Genomic DNA, 20287 nt, shown 5'->3' on the forward strand with positions numbered 1-20287 from the left:
TGGCTCAGAGAGACTAGGTACAACCTTTTTGGACCATGCAGCTGGTGTTTCAATAGTTTTTTTCATCGCTAGGCTAGCAAAAGTGGACTCGGATATCCCCGAAGTGCACCTGCGCCATGTGCTTCAGACCATGTGCACTCAGATAATTAAAATAGGGCCCCTTACCCCAATTTCACGCTGCATGTAAACGCATTAACCTGCTTTCTGTCGGCTTGTTGAAGTGCGCATGTGTGATAGGTGACAAAAACGCAAACTTAGAGCAGATTTAAACGCATCCAGACAGAGCAAGCTAGGGTTTTGCATAAACTAAAGACATATATCACAAACGCAGACCCTAATATACAGAAAAATGTAAAGATGTGTTCTCATCTCATGCAGCAGAAGTAGACGAGGTTCAGTAAAAACGCTACATCTGTAACTGCATGAGGGATAATATGAGCCGCAAATCTCCCACTGATACGGCGCAGGCTTTAATTAACATCACAACTGACGCGTAACATTTAAAAAACTCAGAGTCAGATATGGATATTATTATTTTTGCCGTCACTACAAGGAAATAACCCAATTTATTAATAAAAGCATGCAAACGCGGTTTACTTGCATTGTCAGTTTACTGGTTTGCATGTAAACGGGGAAAACATATTTCAATAAGCGGATTTTTTTGAGTTATCAGCTTACTGGTGTGCATGTAAACCAGCCCATTTTCAGTTGATTTAAAATAGCAAGGCACAAGTGCGCTTAAAAACACCTTGTTTTCAGATCAGCACGCCAATGGGCAAACAGATGGGCGCGCGAGTACATTTGCTATTTAAACAACACGGTGCTGGATGTGAAAATGATAACTGCGTCGATAGATGTTTGTTAAGGTTTTGTTACATCTATACATTTTTATTTAGTTAATTTGTTTAAATTTAATAGTGTACATATTTGGTTAAGATCGATTCCCTATTTTTGTTTTCTAAACTTGTGTTAGTTGGTCCGATCGATTGTGCAATCGATTTTTGAACATAAAATGACAGCCCTAGTGCAGATAAGCCGAGAAACTATATAGACAACCACATCCCAGTGATTATGCAAACAAAGACACCCATTCAGCACAAGAACACATGGATATTATGTGAGGACAGGGCAGGAATCTAAATAAACAGCCTCTGAGACAGAAACAAATGAGCGACAAGGAACACAGAGCCAGCTTCATTTCCTGGAGCAAGCCACCTGTCCTTGGAATAGAGAAGAAAAAAAATGTTCTCTGCGTAAGAGCCATAAACCCATAAACCCAGGATCAATATTTTTGCTATCTAAACTACATTCTTTTAACTTTATTTTGGTTCTATGGTACTTTCTTTTTTTTAAATATCGAAACCACCAAAACCAAGGCCACATGTACACTGTTACAGAATTTTCCCTGATACCTGGTAGAGGTCGGATTTTGTTGCATGCATGTAAACAACAAAAACACATGAGATTATTTTTTTAATATTTTTTTTATGCAATTTAGGTCACTTTTGAATGTGGTTCTAAATCTGCAACATCTGATATCTAGTCATCCTTTACTTGTATCTGTATCCTATACCCCCATTTTCTGTCATTGTTCCAGAACAAATAGATAAGGTCATCACTAGGAAGTTCCAACATGTGTATCATGAAAGAAAGTATTTTAAAACAGAAAATTACACATTTCAGCTTTAAGGAACCGACTAGGTCTAGATGTGGAACGTGACACACTGACAGCCTGATTATCCGGGTTGTTTTCTTGGTGGCTGAGAGAAGCTCATTAGTTTGCCAACAAAAGCTTTAAAAGCAGTGTGTGTGTGTGTGTGTGTGTGTGTGTGTGTGTGTGTGTGTGTGTGTGTGTGTGTGTGTTTGCCAGGTTAGATAGATCTCACTGCTGCGACAGTTGAATAACTAGTGGAAAGAAATCCAGACCCTCTATAGGACATTTCCCTACCACATAGCAATTTAGCAATACATTAGCAACAAAAGACTGCTGTCTGGTAAGTGCCATTACAGCGGCGAGTAGTGATAAACAAACTTACAACATGAAGTCCTGCTCCCAGCATGGCTGCTCTCCCCGCACAGTGATGGTGGTACTCTTCACATTTTGCACTTTCAGCGTCACATAGGCGTTGAATTTATCTAGAAATAAAGCAGAAAATGCATGTTTGTATACAGTTTTTTAATTCTTTTTTTGTGTGTGTGTGTGTGTGTGTGTTTTCAAAGTAATTTAATTGTTTTTTAAGACCACAATGAAATCTAAAGGTTGTGACACTAAGTCGACGTCAAAGAACCAACGGCAAGGGCCTCACATCAGCTGTGTCTGGGACAAAAGGTTGCACTTGAACACACAACACAAGACTACAGGTATGTGTATTGTATTCTGAACCTGCATGTTTGGAAATAACTGTCTATATCAAAAGTCTATATTCGTCAATCAAAAAATCTAGAACTGCATACAAAATGTAAACAAAGCAGTCCTTGCTTTCCATTTTGAATATCATACTGATAACTTCAATCCAGGCAGCTCATGCGGCTATGAATATACTTGTATATTGGAATTAGTGCAAGATTATATAAAAATAGAACAGCCTTCTGTTTTTGGCATCTTGACTTTTTTTGCTCGCTTTCATCACTTGTGCACCGACTTGTCTGCTAAAGTGAACAGCCAATCAGAGTGATCTCTCTCACCCACGGTCCAGGCAGCGATTCAACATTCTGATTTGGGCGGATTGCCGCCGACGTGTGGAACACACCACAAAAACTTATATATGTGACCAGTCACGGTAAGTAGGGACACAAGTCGGTTCTGGGGCATTTTGAGTTATTCACAGATTCTGAAAGTGTAATGTAACACATGTAAATCTGATAATATTTGGAGAAGTTGTGGCCATCTGAATGTATGCCTTTAGAAAAGTGTAAATGAGAGAAAATGGCCTCTAAAGTTTTGCAGTTCTCACCTGTTCTCAGCTGCTTGGAACGGACAATAGGGCTCATTTACAGCTCATTTAGATAAGCCATACCCCCTGTAAAGCTGCATGGTTGCTAACGACAGACGCAACGGGAAAAATCGGACCGCATACTATTAATAATAAAGGATAACAAATGCTAAATGCATTAGCCATTACTAAAAGCCCATTATAGTTACCCCCAGTTATTATGGTTTTTTTTTTGGCAAGTGATACGATGCTAACGATTACAATTAAAATGAGTTAAGAACAATAGGTAGGTATAGGAAGGTCTAAACATGAGAACGTGTACGTGTTCTTAGAATGAACACAAAATGACAAACTTTGGTGTTTATGGAAACACACCCCATAGGAAACAGAAAAGTATTCTTGCAAATCTCATTGCCTCCAGTGAAATAAGTTGTATATTATATTATATTATATTATATTATATATATATATATATATATATATATACACATACACACTCTCTAGAATGACAGTGCCCCTCCCCTAATATCACCTGACACCATCTAGCAATCGCAAGTAGCAAATTATAGCTAAAGGCTAATGGCTATTTAAAAAGAAAAAAGGGATAAGGCATTTGATGTGTCCCATATGGAGACCCGCACATGACATATAGGGGTAAAAAAAAACTTTTGGCTACAATTGAACTAAAACGAGTGAACAACGGGAGTACAACATGACCACAACTTACGATTGTATGTACTCACGATTTACCTAATATGAGCGAATGGCCACAATATCTATTTTTTCCTGCATGGCATGTGCAGTGCACCGTAGTTCGGTACCACCTTCTTATTTTTAAAACATACATCAACATAGGAAAGGAACATGCTCAATTTCATGGAGTCTTTAAAACACATCCCTCATATTTTGTGCTAGAGAAATGAGTCATACCTCAAAACAACATTATTTGGCTATTTTGACTTTTAGAAACCACTAGAACTTGCTGATAATCTAACAGAAACATGCTAAAAAAAAATACAACAACTCTGTAGACCATCAATATAACCTAGTAGCTGTGGCAATTACCGCAAACAAACTAAAAAAACATTTAAAAGAAAAAAAGTTGTGCATGCTTCTAAAGTAACAGTATTGACACACACAAAAAAATATTAGTATATGCGCATGATGGTAGGTCAGGTTTGCCTGGGAATCCCAGAGCACATGTGGCAGGACTGTGACTAAATAAAGCCTGAGCAATAATGCTGTAGTGCTGAGTGAGAGTAAAGATTAGTGTGATTCCCCTCCCCCAACACCAATGAGAGACAGACAGAGCCCTGACCTCCATAATCTCACATCAGATCCTCAACGGAGCTGAAAAAAGCATCACTTTAGCATCAGTTCTTTAGGATTTTTTGCTTCACATAGAATTTTATGCCACAAAGAGAAAATTTATCGCGATTATCTGTAAAGATCAGAAACGTAATCGACCCCAGCTGAGTTTCTGGTTTCATTTGGTTTGCCTAATTTTACAATTATAGCTAAGGAAAGCATCATTAAAACCACTGCTCATACTTGAGCCTTCACACTTATATAAGCCTACAGATAGAGTCAAGAGGGGCCTGCAGGAGTCTTTACTGTGATATTTACCCTTTTATGAGTTTTTCTGCATGCTTCTGAATGTTGATCGCACCACATGACTTTGATTTGTCAGGAAAAATGTCCATTATTAATAAGAAGTTTTCCTACAATATAACTGTTTTCTCTAACAAATAATTAACTGAGCCTACTTAATTCTACTACTTTCTACTAAATGCAATGAAAGAGTTTTGTTTCCGTTCTTCATTATGATATCCTGACACCCAGATATTTTTAAGTCTATGGTATATTCAAGTTGTGTATTTAATATATTCATAAAAATGTATGAAATGTACAGTAATTGAGGCAAGTAAAGCATGCATATACAGAATATTTTCAAGTCAAATTCATAAAGACGGTTCTTCATATGCATGCAAACAAACATGCACAGTAGTGACGCCGCAGAAGGATTACTGAGACAGTGACATAACCAATACTTCATTTCCTGTTTGCCAGCGATGGGGGCCGATGATACACTTTGCCAGCGTGCTGCCCAGTGCTCTCCTCTCACCCTAACAGACATCTAAAGATTCAGAGAGCTGACACAATATTATTGTGACGCATTGCATGACACCTGCTATATGTGCCAAGAATGTCTGGAAAAGGGTAAATTAATGTTCATTTGTCTTATTGACCATTGTTGTTACCGGTCCATAACATTTTAGTCCAAGAAAAGGGTCTTAAATTTAAACGGTTAGTTCACCCAAAAATTAAAATTCTGTCATTAATTACTTAACCTAATGTCGTTCGACATCGGTAAGACCTCCGTTCACCTTCGGAACACAAATTAAGATATTTTTGTTAAAATCTGATGGCTCAGAAAGGCCTTCATTGACACCAATGTAATTTCCTCTCTCAAGAACCATAAAGGCACTAAAGACGTTGTTACAAATCCCATCTCAATACAGTGATTCTACAATAATATTATGAAGCAACGAGTATAGTTTTGTGCCCAAAAAAACTAAATAATAATTTATTATTTAAATTATTAAATAACGACTTATATAGTGATGGGTTGATTTCAAATTTTTTTAAACAGTTATGAATCAGTATATCGATTCATAATTCGGATGCCAAACTGTTGAAATCACGTGACATCGGCGATCCGAATCAATCATCGATACACTGATTCCTAATGTTCGGATATTTGTTTTAAAATCGGCCCATCACTATACAAGTCGTTATTTTGATGTTGTTTTTTGCGCACAAAAACTATTCTCGTCGCTTCATAAAATTATTGTAGAGCCACTGTAGTGAGATGAGCTTTTTAACGTTGTCTTTAGTGCCTTTTATGGTTCTTGAAGGGGAATCTTCCCTTAGGGGAAATGACATTGGTGTTAATGGAGGCCTTTCTGAACCATCGGATTTCAACAAAAATATCTTCATTTGTGTTCTGAAGATGAACAGAGGTCTTACGGGTTTCGAACGACATTCGGGTAAGTAATTAATGAGAGAATTTTCATTTTTGGGTGAACTAACCCTTTAAATCTCTGCATGATGCCCTTTTTTATTAGGATTGAGCAGGTAATTTATAAATACAAATAAAAAACATTAAGATTTGCATTCGAGAAAAATCTAGAAAATAATAAATATCTAGTAATAATAATAATAATTGCTGTTTATGCATCACAACATTTTCATGTCAGTTGACAACACTAATAACGTTTTGTATCTAATATTTTTTTAACCACAGCTGGATATCTTTGTCTCAAAAGGACTAGCTCATGAGAAGAGTGGAAGGGACGTCAGCTGTTAAAACAGATTTGATAAACTTTAGTGCTTCACTGTGTTTGTTTCCTTGTTTAAAAAAGTTTCCACAAAGACAAAGAGAATCAGGCCTCACAAAAACAAAATGTAACAAACCATCAGACACAGGGGTCAAAAATACCCTTCAACCCATTTACAAAGATAAGAGACCTGCTAAAATGAGCAGCTGGTTGAACTGCTTTACATGTTCCTGGTTTTGTTTTGTAGAACTCATTCGGTTATCCCAAATTAAAAGTGCCCCTTTTATTCTTTTCTAGAAATTACCGTACATGTAGTGTGTAACAGAGCTGTTTTTTGTATATAAAAGGTCTGCAAAAGCATGGAAGATCAAAATGCAAGATAAATGGAGTTATTGTCTCCCAAAAGAAAGAACTGACTCTGAACTGCCTGCAACGATTCATCAGGTTGAGCAGGAAGCAAGACTGGAATTACTATGTATTTTTGTTAAATGATTTGCATACTCGCTGCACACGAACAATGTCCACTTTAACCCTCAAACTCTTTAGTTGTAGCCGAGGGCTTGAGGAAGTAGTTTTGTGTTGTTGACATGCTAAGACGACGCGGTTTTCTGCTCTGCGAAAGCAAAACTGAAATTACTATGTATTTTTGTTAAATGATTTGCATACTCGCTGCACACGAACAATGTCCACTTTAACCCTCAAACTCTTTAGTTGTAGCCGAGGGCTTGAGGAAGTAGTTTTGTGTTGTTGACATGCTAAGACGACGCGGTTTTCTGCTCTGCGAAAGCAAAACTGAAATTACTATGTATTTTTGTTAAATGATTTGCATACTCGCTGCACACGAACAATGTCCACTTTAACCCTCAAACTCTTTAGTTGTAGCCGAGGGCTTGAGGAAGTAGTTTTGTGTTGTTGACATGCTAAGACAACGCGTTTTTCTGCTCTGCGAAAGCAAGACTGGGCAATCTGACCAATCAGAGCAGGGTAGACCAATCAAAACAGACAAGGTCATCTAGCCAATCAGAGCAGAGTAGACCAATCACAACAGAATCGGTCATCTGACCGATCAGAGGAGATGAAACTCTCAGAAAGGAGTGGTTTAAAGAAACCGACTCCTTTTATTGCACGATAGCAAAATTTAAAGAAAAGAAGCAACTTTTTTTTAGAGCAATGATTGTTTGACAGATGAGTAAGCTATTATCCAGGACACATCCTGGCACATTAGCATTAACACTAAAACATTTCGCAAAAAGACGCTTGCTAGGTTTAAAGAAAAAAATACATTGTTCTCAAGAATTTGAATACTTTCTAGTAGTGTTAAGGTCACTATATATAGTACCAAAATGCAAAATTGAAATACAAAGAGGGGAAATTTAGTTCTGGTCATGATGTTTTTAAACTGAGAAAGCAGTGCACTGCTACTTAAATCCATTTTAAGGTTTGGCTCTCCAATCAGGTGGACACTGGGGCTGACAGGAACTAATCAATGAGTATCTTAAGAGACAAAACTATGACATTATGCATCACACCTGGGCGGATTAGCAAAGAGCTGCTTTTCATGCAGATGCCAATAACGGATTCAGCACATCTCCTGATTATCCATTATGTCAGGTAGCGTAGGAGAGAGCGAGGTGGGGAAAAGCTACAGAAATGCATATCGAGTAAAACTGTAAATTTAAATCATATTATTCTCACATAGGCAGACTTTTGTCTATCAGGATAAAGGCTAGTCCAGATTTAAGCTTATTCTGGCCAAGAACCACTCGCATAGGCAGGAAAGGTCTGTTTACTTTGGGTTTTATGTGGCTTTTAGCATCTGACTTTTCTCAAATGCCTGATATTACAATAAAGCAGCAGGGGTGACATTTTTTTTATTTGAAATGTCTCACAGTGATCTCTTCAACCAGATTTCTGTACTATTTCTGTACATTCAAAAGAAACATGGATATCTAGTTTATTTGCTACCAAGTGAACAAACAAAACTCTCAATATCCTACTGGTTTATTTAAAATTTTAACTACATCTGCCTGAAGTTTCATGGGAACATGATGGTTTTCTTCATGACTGCATCACGTCTCCATTCATTATTGACTCCAGTTGAGTTTTCCATTAAATTAGTTAAAGGTACCGTACAATCGAGATCTGACATTTCCGTTTCACAATCCTGATGAATCTTGTATGAGGTTTGGGATGGATTTGCAGTTTGTATATGGAGGATCACATGAGGGATTCTTGTGTGTGTGTGCAGTTTCTGAAGTTATGCTACGTCAACAAAGAGTTTCTGCTGAACAGTGGTGGACTAAGGAAAAATACTCCTAATAAAAGTTTGGAAAAAAAAAAATTCACAGATACAATTCAACTGATAGTGTACGAGTCATTAATGCCTCTATTATATGACTAAATGTACTGAATACATTATTTTATTATATATTTAATGTATAAAAAACAGTATATCATAGCATAAAATTGTGACAAATACATTTTAAACATATAAACATTTTTATCTATATTTCACTCTCTTCATTTATATGAGGTAATAATTAAACTGTAAGAATACTAATTTTAACTAAATATTTGATATTGATTAAAAGTTTCCTTCATATACATTCTGACCATACAGTGCATGAAAATAAAATTTTTAAAAAGTTAATAAATCTTTAGGTTAACTTTAAAATCAACCTGTTCAGAATACGAGTAAACAATCTTAGTGGTTTTAGAGAGGTAAAGTAAACACTCTCCAGCGATGGGGCACAAAAGAGCCACCTGTCACAGACAGACAGAGGCCGACAGGCCTATTCTCAATAGACTGTTTACTCTCTGACACAATAGAGCCAGTGAAACAGTATTGCAGTCTGACATGTGCATGTTTGTTTAAGTGATGGCGCAGAGCGATTGGGGCATTCAGGATCGGGTGTGATCTGAATTAGGAGTGCTCAAGAGTCTCAGAGGGAGTTCAGTCAGTTCAGATAAACTAGTTTTGTCTGCGTGTGTGTGTTTATTATCCCACAGGGACAGACCATTTGTGGAAATTGTTAGTGCAAAATTTAAAAGAAATTATATGCAAACAATATAAAATGTATTTATTTAAAAAAAGAATATACTTATTGTCCTCCAAATGTACCCAAACATTATCTCAAATTGGCAAAAAATTCTGTGGAACACAATATATATAAAAAAAAGAAAAGAAATGTGTGCATGTTTGTTTTGATTACTGGTATCCGTAAGATTATTTAACATATTTAACACTAAAAAGTTTGTATCAGGTAATTTTGCGCTTGACATGACTGTGATAGTTGCACGAAGAGATGCCACAGAAAAAAGACAGCATGCGGTAGAAGGGAGAGAATTTTCTCCAGTAATTACCTGCACCTAATTATACATGGCTCTGCTTGTTTGCAACCCTACGCTAATTTGCGCTGCTCTTGGTCAATTGCGTTAGTCATAATGGAAATGAGCTGCTGTGGCGGTGTTCTTTAATCTGTGCATTGTCAGTAGATCACCCGCCGAACTTTCCGATCTCAGCTGCACTATTATTGGATTGCAGCCTCACAGTAATTTGGCCGGTTTAGAGAATCTGGCTCAAGGACATTTTCTTTTGTGTCCATAAAGAATGTGCAGGTATCCAAAGCACGTTAAATGGTCACCAAAGTACCTCAGGGATCGGTTTTTGGACCCTTTCTATTTTCCATATAGACAACATTGCTGGGACCCATTAACGAGGCACGTGGTTTCTCCTACCATTGCTTGCTGATAACACATTTCAACCAGAGGATCCCACAGTAGCTGCACTGATCTCAGACTGCATGGCGGGCATCTCAGCATGGATGAAAGAACATCACCTGCAACACAACCTAGAGAAGACAGGGCTTCCCATTTTCCCAGTCACTTCAACAGTAAAGTACAATTTCACTATCCAACTACACTAAAAAAATGTGGGTTATTTTTTTCTACCCAAACCGTGGGTTGGGTCTTTTGGGTAAATTTTTCTTGGGTTGTTTTTTCCAATGTTTTGGTAGGTCAGATGTAACAAACCAGTGTATGGGTAGTTTTTGTTTTACCTAAATCCTGGGTCAGACATAAAAACCCTTGGGTTGAGTTATCTATTGCGGCATTCACTTTCTTTTTGCAACCTTTTCAGGAGAGAACACTGCAGCTCAGTCAAATTGGTGCATGTCGGTAAAATACAGGTTTGTGTAAATTTTATTTTATCTATATATTCATTACTGAGCTGTACAGTGGGTACAGAAAGTATTCAGACCCCATTACATTTTTCACTCTGTTATATAACAGCCATTTGCTAAAATCATTTAAGTATTTTTTTTTTCTCTTTAAAGCTACACTGTGTAAATTTTGAAGTAGTGTTGGGCGATATGCCTAATTTTCCAATCGTCATATCGTCAGCCTGTGAGATCGCCGATATGCGATCTTATCGCGTCGGGGCGGAGCATTCAGTGGCATAACTTTGTTTTAAAAAGTGGGTGGGACAGTCTCACGAAAATGCGTATAGTACGAGTGTGCAATCTCGTGGAATGTATACGTCAAAATGAGCTTTGGCTTACAAATGGTAGGCTACGCAGTTTTTTGTGTGCATATGATACACACTTTATGGCGTATTATAAGGGGATGCATCTAAACACAATATAGCGTTAGTGTCCAGATTTTTCACGTGAATAAAGGCATAGATTTGCACACTTTAAATCCTCGTATTTTTTCTCATTAAAACCGAATATCATCAGTGATTGTACATGAAGAGCAGGGACAGTTTTTGTGCATTTTGTTTCGTGATTTTACCGGAACGAATACAAAAGTTAGATTAAAGTGCACATGCACGAGCCACGAGAGAAATCTGCAGCACTGAAAACAGCGGCAACGAGCGCCAGATCGCCTCTTATTTAACAATCGAAATGATGCTCTTCAACCAGATGTGTTGTGTTTGTATTATTTAGGTTCATCCGTGAAGCAATCCGTGTGCAACTGGTCGGCTGTTGCATACCACAAACACAGCATTTATTCATTATTTTTTATTTAAAATCCAAAAGTTTTTACTGAACATGGCTCGTCACTAGCCTACAGCATTTTATTCAATTAATTTATTCATATTTAGATTTAGCTCACACAAGTGGCAAAACATTTAAACATAGGTTATAGCCTAAATCACAAACATTTTAAATTAGAAACTTACAACAGGCTATTCAAAAACAGCCGACTCTCGTCTTTTCTTTCGTTTTTAAACCTTCTAAAGGAAATCCTGCAGTCTCGTTTCCTTGCTTAACTTGAGAAAAAAAGCCATGTGTTGAACTTTGAAACAAGAGTAGGCCTATATTTTAAATTATACAATTTAAATAATAGCCTCCGTCAATAGCCTACCTGTTTATTTTAATGCGAACAATGTTCTGCCGTTTTAATGCAGCAACGCAGCGCAGCAAAAAATAGCCTCGGTACGAAAACGATCCGTGCACTGCTGCAGACGCACCGCTCCTGGAACGGACTGACGAACAGCATCCGCGTGCAGTATGAAAGTTGTCATCCGTTAACATGGGTACGGAAAAAAATACGCACCGCACACGCACTGCAGACGGGGTATGTGTGAAACGGGCTCCATCGGAACGCGTGTTCAGTGCAGCGGGCAACATAACTCCCCACCGCAACCTTCTCAAACCAGCTGGTTTTCTTTATACAAAACATTTTTGGGAATAGATACCTGAATTGCATAACAATAATTGTTGTCTTAATTGTTTCTGGCCTTGTGTTTGTTTTAGCAATAAGTTCATTCGAGTAGCCTATACATTTGAGGTGATTTAATTGTTTTGCCGTTTTATTTGAGTTCTTTCATTGTGTTTTTTATTTATTAAAGCCTATTTCGTTATTTATAATTTTTAGGCTACCGTCAACCTGGTGTCACAGCCTGTCTATTTTAATAAACTATTTATTTCTGTAGCCCATACAGCGGGCAAGGGCTAAAACACATTATTAGAAAATACATTGTCTGCTGACATTTAAGTATTTCACTGCACTTTAACAAGAAATCTTAGCTTAACGGCCAGTGCAATATTTTTTGTTCATTGTTGTTCCGTCTTTAAGTCGTTTGAAATAAAGCTGCTTTTACTTTTTGACTGATTGCTCTGTTCAAATGTATAGGCTATAGCCTATAATTATAATATAGCAATTTGTTATTGTATTATTATAAGTATAAAATAAATGTACATTTATGAAAAAAATGCTTTAGCCTGATGATGATGATGATGCCGTTTTCGCCGTGGCTTATGTGAATTTGTGAATATAGGGCTAGGTTGATCACCTTGCAATTAAATTCTGAAACTATGTGGTTTTTTCGTCTTTAAAAAAACATTTTTTTTCACTGAAGAGTAACTCATTTTTACATTTTAAAAGCGTGTGGTGTTGCACTCGCAGTATATATGCGGCACGTAGCCTGTGAGTGCAACACCACGCGCTTTGATGTTGATGTGAATAGTAAGGCTAAGCAGAATAAGTACAATTAATGTAATGATGATGATAATAATAATAATAACTATGATCATAATATTTTCATTTAATAATAATTTTTATTTATTTATTATATTCATGGGGAACGAGCCAAATATCGCCTTGAAATCGCCAACAGCTTCAGCTTTCGGCGATCTCTCTGCCTATCGTCGATACACGATACTATCGTCTATCGGCACAACCCTATTTTGAAGTTTATTCTTAGCTGAAAACACTTAGTTCTTTCAAAAATATATGTACTCATTAATGTATATTTACATCTTTTAAGTAATAAAGTACTCTCTTAAGTTTATAATATTCCATTGAAAATAAATACGGGTGAGGGGTTCGAATGCCGGTCGCCATGTTGCCCCTCCATCTTGAAAGTACATTAGTCAAAGAGGGATATATGACATACCCATAAATTCAAGCTTCGCCTTTCGCGTACCTCTAGCTCTCCCTCGCATCTCCGTCACATCAACTGACCTCTGCTCACAGACAAAATGATATAGCCTACAACGTAAACTTTGCCTTACGCTAGTGATGTCGAACAATATACAGAATAACGATAGCACTGATAAAAGTTACTTTACTAAGATTAGCTTCCATTCGTCTGGGAACCTGATAGCTGATGTTAGCAATGAAATGGTAAAAAAATAATGAAAACGTAAAACTATTATTCATTTTACATAGATGTCATAACCTACATGTTAACTGACAAAGTGAAGGGGTGATGAATTGAGAAATCAACTTTCCCTTGAGCTTTTGATATATAAAAGGTCATGGTAATATAAGAATATCCTCTAAGTTTCAGAGCTGAAAACTTCCTTGTTAGTCAAAGAAAAGCTTTTATAGACACCAGGCTCAGCAATCGGTCCTGTGCTTTATACTGACGTCAGTGCGCGACGAAACACCGCCTCTACAGTGCATCTAATCCAGTAGCCCCGCCCACCGACTCATGGAGGGCTTGTGCTAGCTGGTCAACAACAACACATGCCGAGGAAGATTAAGATATTGTTCTATTCTTGGTTGTGGAAGAACACAGTCGCTGCATAAGCTTCCTTCTGATCCTAATATTAGGAATGAGTGGTTGAACTTTATTTTTAAGGAAGTTTCAGCTCACATGGGGAAGACATGTTCACTTCAGTTCACTGCGGGATCGTTTGTAAACAAATCTCCGGTCGATGCTGGATTTGGATCCGACACGAATGGTGCAACACACGTGAGTATAACGTGTTTTTATATGTAATAGTATTGCATTGTTATAGATCGTTATGCTTGTGTACTTGTCTAAAAGAAACATACTTTTAGTACACTGGACTCAGACACGTATGGGCCAGGGCTCGCAAAGCCCGGCAGGCTGATGAATCTCATAATATTCCGTTCTTGTTCTGCTATTCTCTCTCTTAAGTTGACATCTGAAGGGCGGCACGCATGTGCTGAACGTGTTTGTGTGTGTGTGCCGTTAGTGTTGCACGATATACCGGCACTAGAAAAGTATTGCGATACCCTGCTATTACAAACGGTATGATATGGAATTGTATAAGTACTGGTACTTTAAGGAGGACAGCGCCTATATGAGCTGTATTTCTTAATTTGCGTCGATGTGTGACAGCAGGTGACGTGTGCAGAGCTCTGCTTTCGCCATTCCCTAAACATTGGAAGTAGAAGAGTTAAATATATTTGCGCAGCGCATGAGAGAAAGCAAAATACATTTTATAAAAAAGTAATAAATATGCTGATACCATTTGAGCCCAGCTGTGTTTGATTATACTGATTAGACTTGATTAGGAAAGCCACACACGTGTCTATATAAGACCTTACAGCTCACAGTGCATGTCAGAGCAAATGAGAATCATGAGGTCAAAGGAACTGCCTGAAGAGCTCAGAGACAGAATTGTGGCAAGGCACAGATCTGGCCAAGGTTACAAAAAAATTCTGCAGCACTTAAGGTTCCTAAGAGCACAGTGGCCTCCATAATCCTAAATGGAAGACGTTTGGGATGACCAGAACCCTTCCTAGAGCTGGCCGTCTGGCCAAACTGAGCTATCAGGGGAGAAGAGCCTTGGTGAGAGAGGTAGACCCAAAGATCACTGTGGCTGAGCTCCAGAGATGCAGTTGGGAGATGAGAGAAAGTTGTAGAAAGTCAACCATCACTGCAGCCCTCCACCAGTCAATACTTTCCGTACCCACTGTATATCATTTAATTGTATGCAAAGCAACATGCTGATAGAAACTCCTGATGTCTTGCCCTTGTATAAAATGGAAAAAAAAAATATTCCAAAAGATACAGAATACTTAGGATATTAAAACGTGTTCTCAGAACATATGTTCTGTATGCTGATTGTTTATGGACAGGTTATGGAGTCAGTCACAGTATATTTCGGCTCCGAGTGAAACGCAGTCTAAAGTTAGAAGTTCCCCCGCTGAACATGATACAAGCTCCGGCACGAGATCCAGCACCGTTGCGGTGGAAAGGGACAACAGAGACTGGTTGATTGCACTTGAATTACTTCTAAATGTTTAATTTGAACTTCTAATATTGGTTAAACGAGCTTATATGTAGGTAATATGTATCTAAAAATTATATAAAATATGCTATAAATGCATAGCATTTACATTTATGTAAAATATGTAATAAATGAATTATCAGGCAAACCAGCTTTTTTTTTAAGTTTAGAGGATTTAAGTCTGTAAACATGAATTCTTGTATAAAGTAAAACAAAACAAAATACAGTAAATAAAATTAACAAAATAAATATATGCTAGCATTATAGGTATAGGTAAAATTGTTCTGTCCTCCATTTAACCAGCCCTTGGTTAAAAAAAATATCCTGACTGGTTTGTTTTTAAGCTAGTGTTTTTCTTTGATGACCAGGTGACCGTCAAAAACCACATTGCAACAACAGAACCATCATGTAGGTTTGCACTCCACAACATCAGGAAGATCATTTCGGAGCATTTTTTTGTCCCGGCCCTTGCCATTTCTAGGCTGGTCTACAGTAATGCTCTTCTGGCTTGACTTCCAACATGTGCAATCAAACCACTTCAATTGATCAAGAACGCAGCAGCTAGACTGTTCTTTAACGAATCCAAGAGAGCCTACTCCGTTTATCTCTCTGCACTTGCTTCCGATTGTGGCTTGAATCAAGTTCCAGAAATTGGCTCTTTTCTACAAGGAGAGCCATGGGCTCTACACCCTCCTACCTCCACTCTCTCTTACGAGTCTACATGCCCTCCAGAAGCCTGTGGTTGGTGACTGAGCGGTGCCTTGTGCTACCACCGCAGAGAGGCACAAAAATGTTTTTATTGTTCCTTGCTGGTGGAATGATCTTCCCAACACTACCCAGACCATCGAATCACTGGCAATATTCAAGAAACAGCCGAAACCTTGCACTTAACAGCATCCGGATTCCTCCAGAAAAATAAATGCTATTACGTAATCCCTCCCTGTTCTACCTTGTATTATTCTGAACAATGCCTGGCACTTGCGTTTATTGCCTCTTAAGATTAATCACATGATGTATTCCTCATTTGTAAATTACTTTGGATAAAATAACAGAAGTTTCATTTTGAGGGGAGAACAATCCCTTTAAGAGTAAATTTTAGACCTAAACATTGCCCAAGGCATACATCATTCAATTTGCATAGGTTTAGCACTTCAAACCTCCCTTAAACTCTAGCCAACATTCGTACCATGCAAATAACCACAGCGTGAGGAATCCTGTGACGTCTCATTACAAAACAAAAGGCGGTGCACAGCAGTTTTGTTTCTGTAGATTATAATTTTCAGGATAACTCGGTACTAACACATTTCACCTTCTTGTCAAGGGACACAGTATTCTGGCTTATGGGATCCATGTGAAGGCAAACATTGTGGGGATTTGCAGATGAGGAGGGTGTGGGGATTTTGGGCTTAACCTACACTGATCTTACACTCTAGCTCACAAGCTACAAGCACTGGGACTCACACAAGATGAATAACACGAGCACAGAATCAATTATCAAATGAACCCCTGAACCTTCATGACTCCACAATGAAAGGGTTCAAGGATTCTTGCTTAAGGATATCATAATAATGAAAAGCGAATGATGAGTGGTGTTGTATTAGGGTAGATTGTGCAAAGAGAGAGGGTAAAAGAAAACACAACAACACACTGTCTAAGAATCCCGAGACCAAGAAGATTTACATAGATTTACATGGCCCAGAAAAAAAACAAATAGTGTTTTTACATAATTCTGCATTGCTAATTGCATTTAGGAAAACAGAAATACATGTGAGAATTTGCTTACCTGGAGGTCCTTGGAGTTTGGCTTTCTTAACTGAAAGACAAAAATAAAATAAAAATGGTCAGAAAGATCAAATAATTACGTTTTATATTATTTCATGAAAAGAGTTACATATTCTACACTGGCACAAGTCTAAGTAAAAAACATTATTGGAACAGACCTATTTACTGGTGAAACCTGTATGACTAATGTTTCTTCTGCAGAACACAAAATAAGATATTTGAAAAAACGTTGGTAACAGTTTTGGTGACCATTGACTTCCATTGTATGGACAAAAACATTTCTCAAAATATCTTCTTTTGCATCCGCTAATTTTACAACGACATGAGTTGAGTAAATTATGTTTTTTCACTGCTAGAAGGCGCTTATTCAAAACTTGATAGCTTGATGACACCTTGATTTTGAGATTTGAATATGCCCCAGACGACCACTACCGCTTTTTCCGGTCATATACATAGTGTGATACATTTGTGTGCAGTCTTAAAAGACATACAAATACATATATTGCACATGTAAGAATCAATTAACTAATATTTCATTTATTTGTTTGTTGATTTATTTATTTGTTCATTTATTTATATATTTTTTGCTTGATAAATCAGACAAGAGTAGAGAAGGAAAATCTGCAACTGCTTCAACACTATTTCAAAATGTATCCCAGGATGTTTTTGGAAAGCAAAACCCACATTTTGAACAATACTCCGGTTTCCGTGTAAGACCCTGCCCACAGCCATACAATAACTGTTCTTGGATTGAGCTGTGATTTAAAGCAGATTACTTCTGATGGCTGCTTGAGCCTTGTGTGCTGGCTGTGGCTAGATGGATATGCCAGATGGATGCTGGGATTGGATGGCGGGCTGCGAGACATCACAGTGGATTACTAATGTGTATCGCTGCAAACTCTCACTGGGTATCCGATGAGACGTGGCGCACACAGGAACACGAGCCTCGTGGGACATGATGTAGAGATTAAGACTGAGAGACAAAGGTTAACAATGCAATGAGGAACACACATGCAAGAAATAGAGCTCCCAACGTGTCCATTTCCCAGAAAGAATAATCTCTGACAAATACCATGGGTGTATTTTGTTTGGAAGTCTGTGACGAGGGACATCCGAGTGTGTAACTATTTTCCACATTTCTAACCGAGAGGAAACAGACATTAGGTTGTATTAAGGCCCTGGGGTATGGGTCACGGTGTCAGTGGAAACTCATCGCTCATTACTGCGGGGTGCTAACGGAAACCGATGCATGACTTTAGATTCAAGCCTTCCTGAGATGCTGTGTTTAGATAGAGGGCGGTTGGACAGGAACTTCCTGAGAGTCTCCTGTGTGGAACGTTAGGTTGTCCAATCACCTTGTATTTATTCCTGCATTTACTTTAGATTGTAAGCTTCGAGCTACCCTGCTAAGAAAAACCTGTTTAAACCAACATAAACTCTCCAGCATTGACATCTGAAAAGAGGCCAAAATCCCTTGAAAACCACCTAGAGACCAACTAAGACCAGCAAAATTGCTTTAGGGTTTTAAAATAAAATCAGATAAGGTAACTAATCATTTGTGTGCGCTATAGTGTCTTTGGGTTTTGTGAACATTGTTTCAACAGGCATTTAAAAATATAAAAATATGTCAGAGGAACGGCCTAGTGGTTACATGATTCTATGATTCTGCAATTTCTGCATAATCCAGTCATAAAAGTGTGAATTTATAGTATAAGATTGAATGGCACGCGAGTTGTGCATTTTGTCAGCTACACACAAATTGAGACAAACATCAATACACAGTGTAAATAGCAACATAAAGTATTTCTTTGCACAGTGCAAATAACGTTAAACGCTATTTATACTAATTGAATATAATGCATGTTGTTTTTTTTGCAGTGTAAATTGTTGTTAAATGAGATTTATACTTCTTTATACTAGTGCAAATAGTGGCAGATACTAGTATTTGCACCTCAATGTATTGTAGTATATTATAAAACAGTATGCAATAATAACAATCATTGTATATTATTATATTTATTAAAATCATAAGCTGCTTTATTTTGAAATTATTGTACTTGATATAACCTCCCCTACACCTACTCCTAACCCTACCTGTTAAAAACTATTCCCACTATTAAATACCCCTTTTAGGCACTTTATTTCCACTTTTCGGATACTTTCATATTTTTTTATTCAAAGTATATGCTACACCAAGCTGATATGCGATGACAAAATTGAGTTTGGTAAAAGGCAGATTTGAATTTGGGACGGTTGACTTAAAAACTAACACCACTTGTCTTAGGGTGTGTGTTCACACTTGTCATGTTTGGTTCGATTAAAACGAACCCTGGTGCACTTGCTCTATTAGTGCTGTTTATTTGAATAAGTGTGAACACTACCATCTGAACCCTGGTGTGCACCAAACAAGCAGACCTAGACCGCTGAAAAGACTGGTCTCTGTCCTAGTCCAAACAAACTCTGATGTGGTTCGACAGAAATATGAACACAACATGGACCAAAGACATGTAAACCAAAAAGAGGACATGATGCGACCCTTAAAAGGACAGAATGCTCTCTCCCTTCCACCAATATGGATCAATGATTTTTGATGATGGCACATAATGTACTATTTAGGGGATAGGGAACGATTCAGACAGTGTAAATATGCTTTCCATTGGGACGAATGAAGTCTAGTTTCATGTTAGCGTCATGTGAACCGCACACAGTCTGCTCAGGTCAGGAGACACGATAGCACAGAGCGGATTACCAGAAAGCGCATCGGACCCAGTGCTATATTTTAAAGCTGTCATGAACTGGCTTTTTAAAAAACTGTTATACTGTTGTCTGAGGTCAACTAATGACATTTGTGTGGTTTTTACATTCAAAAACATCATAACTAATTGTCTTTTTTCTACACTGGTTTTGAGGCTCTCTCTAAGGCCCCGTCCACACGGAGACGCGTTTAGCTGTATACGTATACATTTTGTACCGTATCAGCGTTTCGTCCACACGGATCCGGCGTTTTAGAAGCATGAATCCGATCTTTTTCAAAACTGGGTCCCAAAGTGGGTAAATCTGAAAACGATTATCTTCCGTTTTCGTGTGTACAGCGAATCCGTATATTTTCTGAAACGGCGATGTCATCACCCTACGTCCAGCATGGTGAAAGAGTTAAGGGATACAACTACGGGCACTGGGCATGTGCACATCAATATCGAGTCATTTAATTAACGTATCTGCATTATTGTAAGGGTAT

The 20287-nt window shown here is 37.9% G+C and overlaps 1 protein-coding gene across 1 annotated transcript in view; it reads right to left on the reverse strand.

Moving 5' to 3' along the window:
* The window catches only part of LOC137062129 (protein unc-13 homolog B-like), a 63712-nt gene that overhangs the window by 33575 nt on the left and 9850 nt on the right, over positions 1-20287 (reverse strand). The window contains exons 2-3 of the mRNA XM_067432946.1: positions 17051-17080; positions 2037-2136 (exon numbers count right to left, since the gene is read on the reverse strand). Coding sequence (XP_067289047.1) covers positions 2037-2136; positions 17051-17080 — 130 coding nt within the window. The remainder of the gene's footprint in view (positions 1-2036; positions 2137-17050; positions 17081-20287) is intronic.

This window comes from Pseudorasbora parva, chromosome 23, assembly GCF_024679245.1.
Source record: "Pseudorasbora parva isolate DD20220531a chromosome 23, ASM2467924v1, whole genome shotgun sequence".
NCBI classification, from domain to species: Eukaryota; Metazoa; Chordata; class Actinopteri; order Cypriniformes; family Gobionidae; genus Pseudorasbora; species Pseudorasbora parva.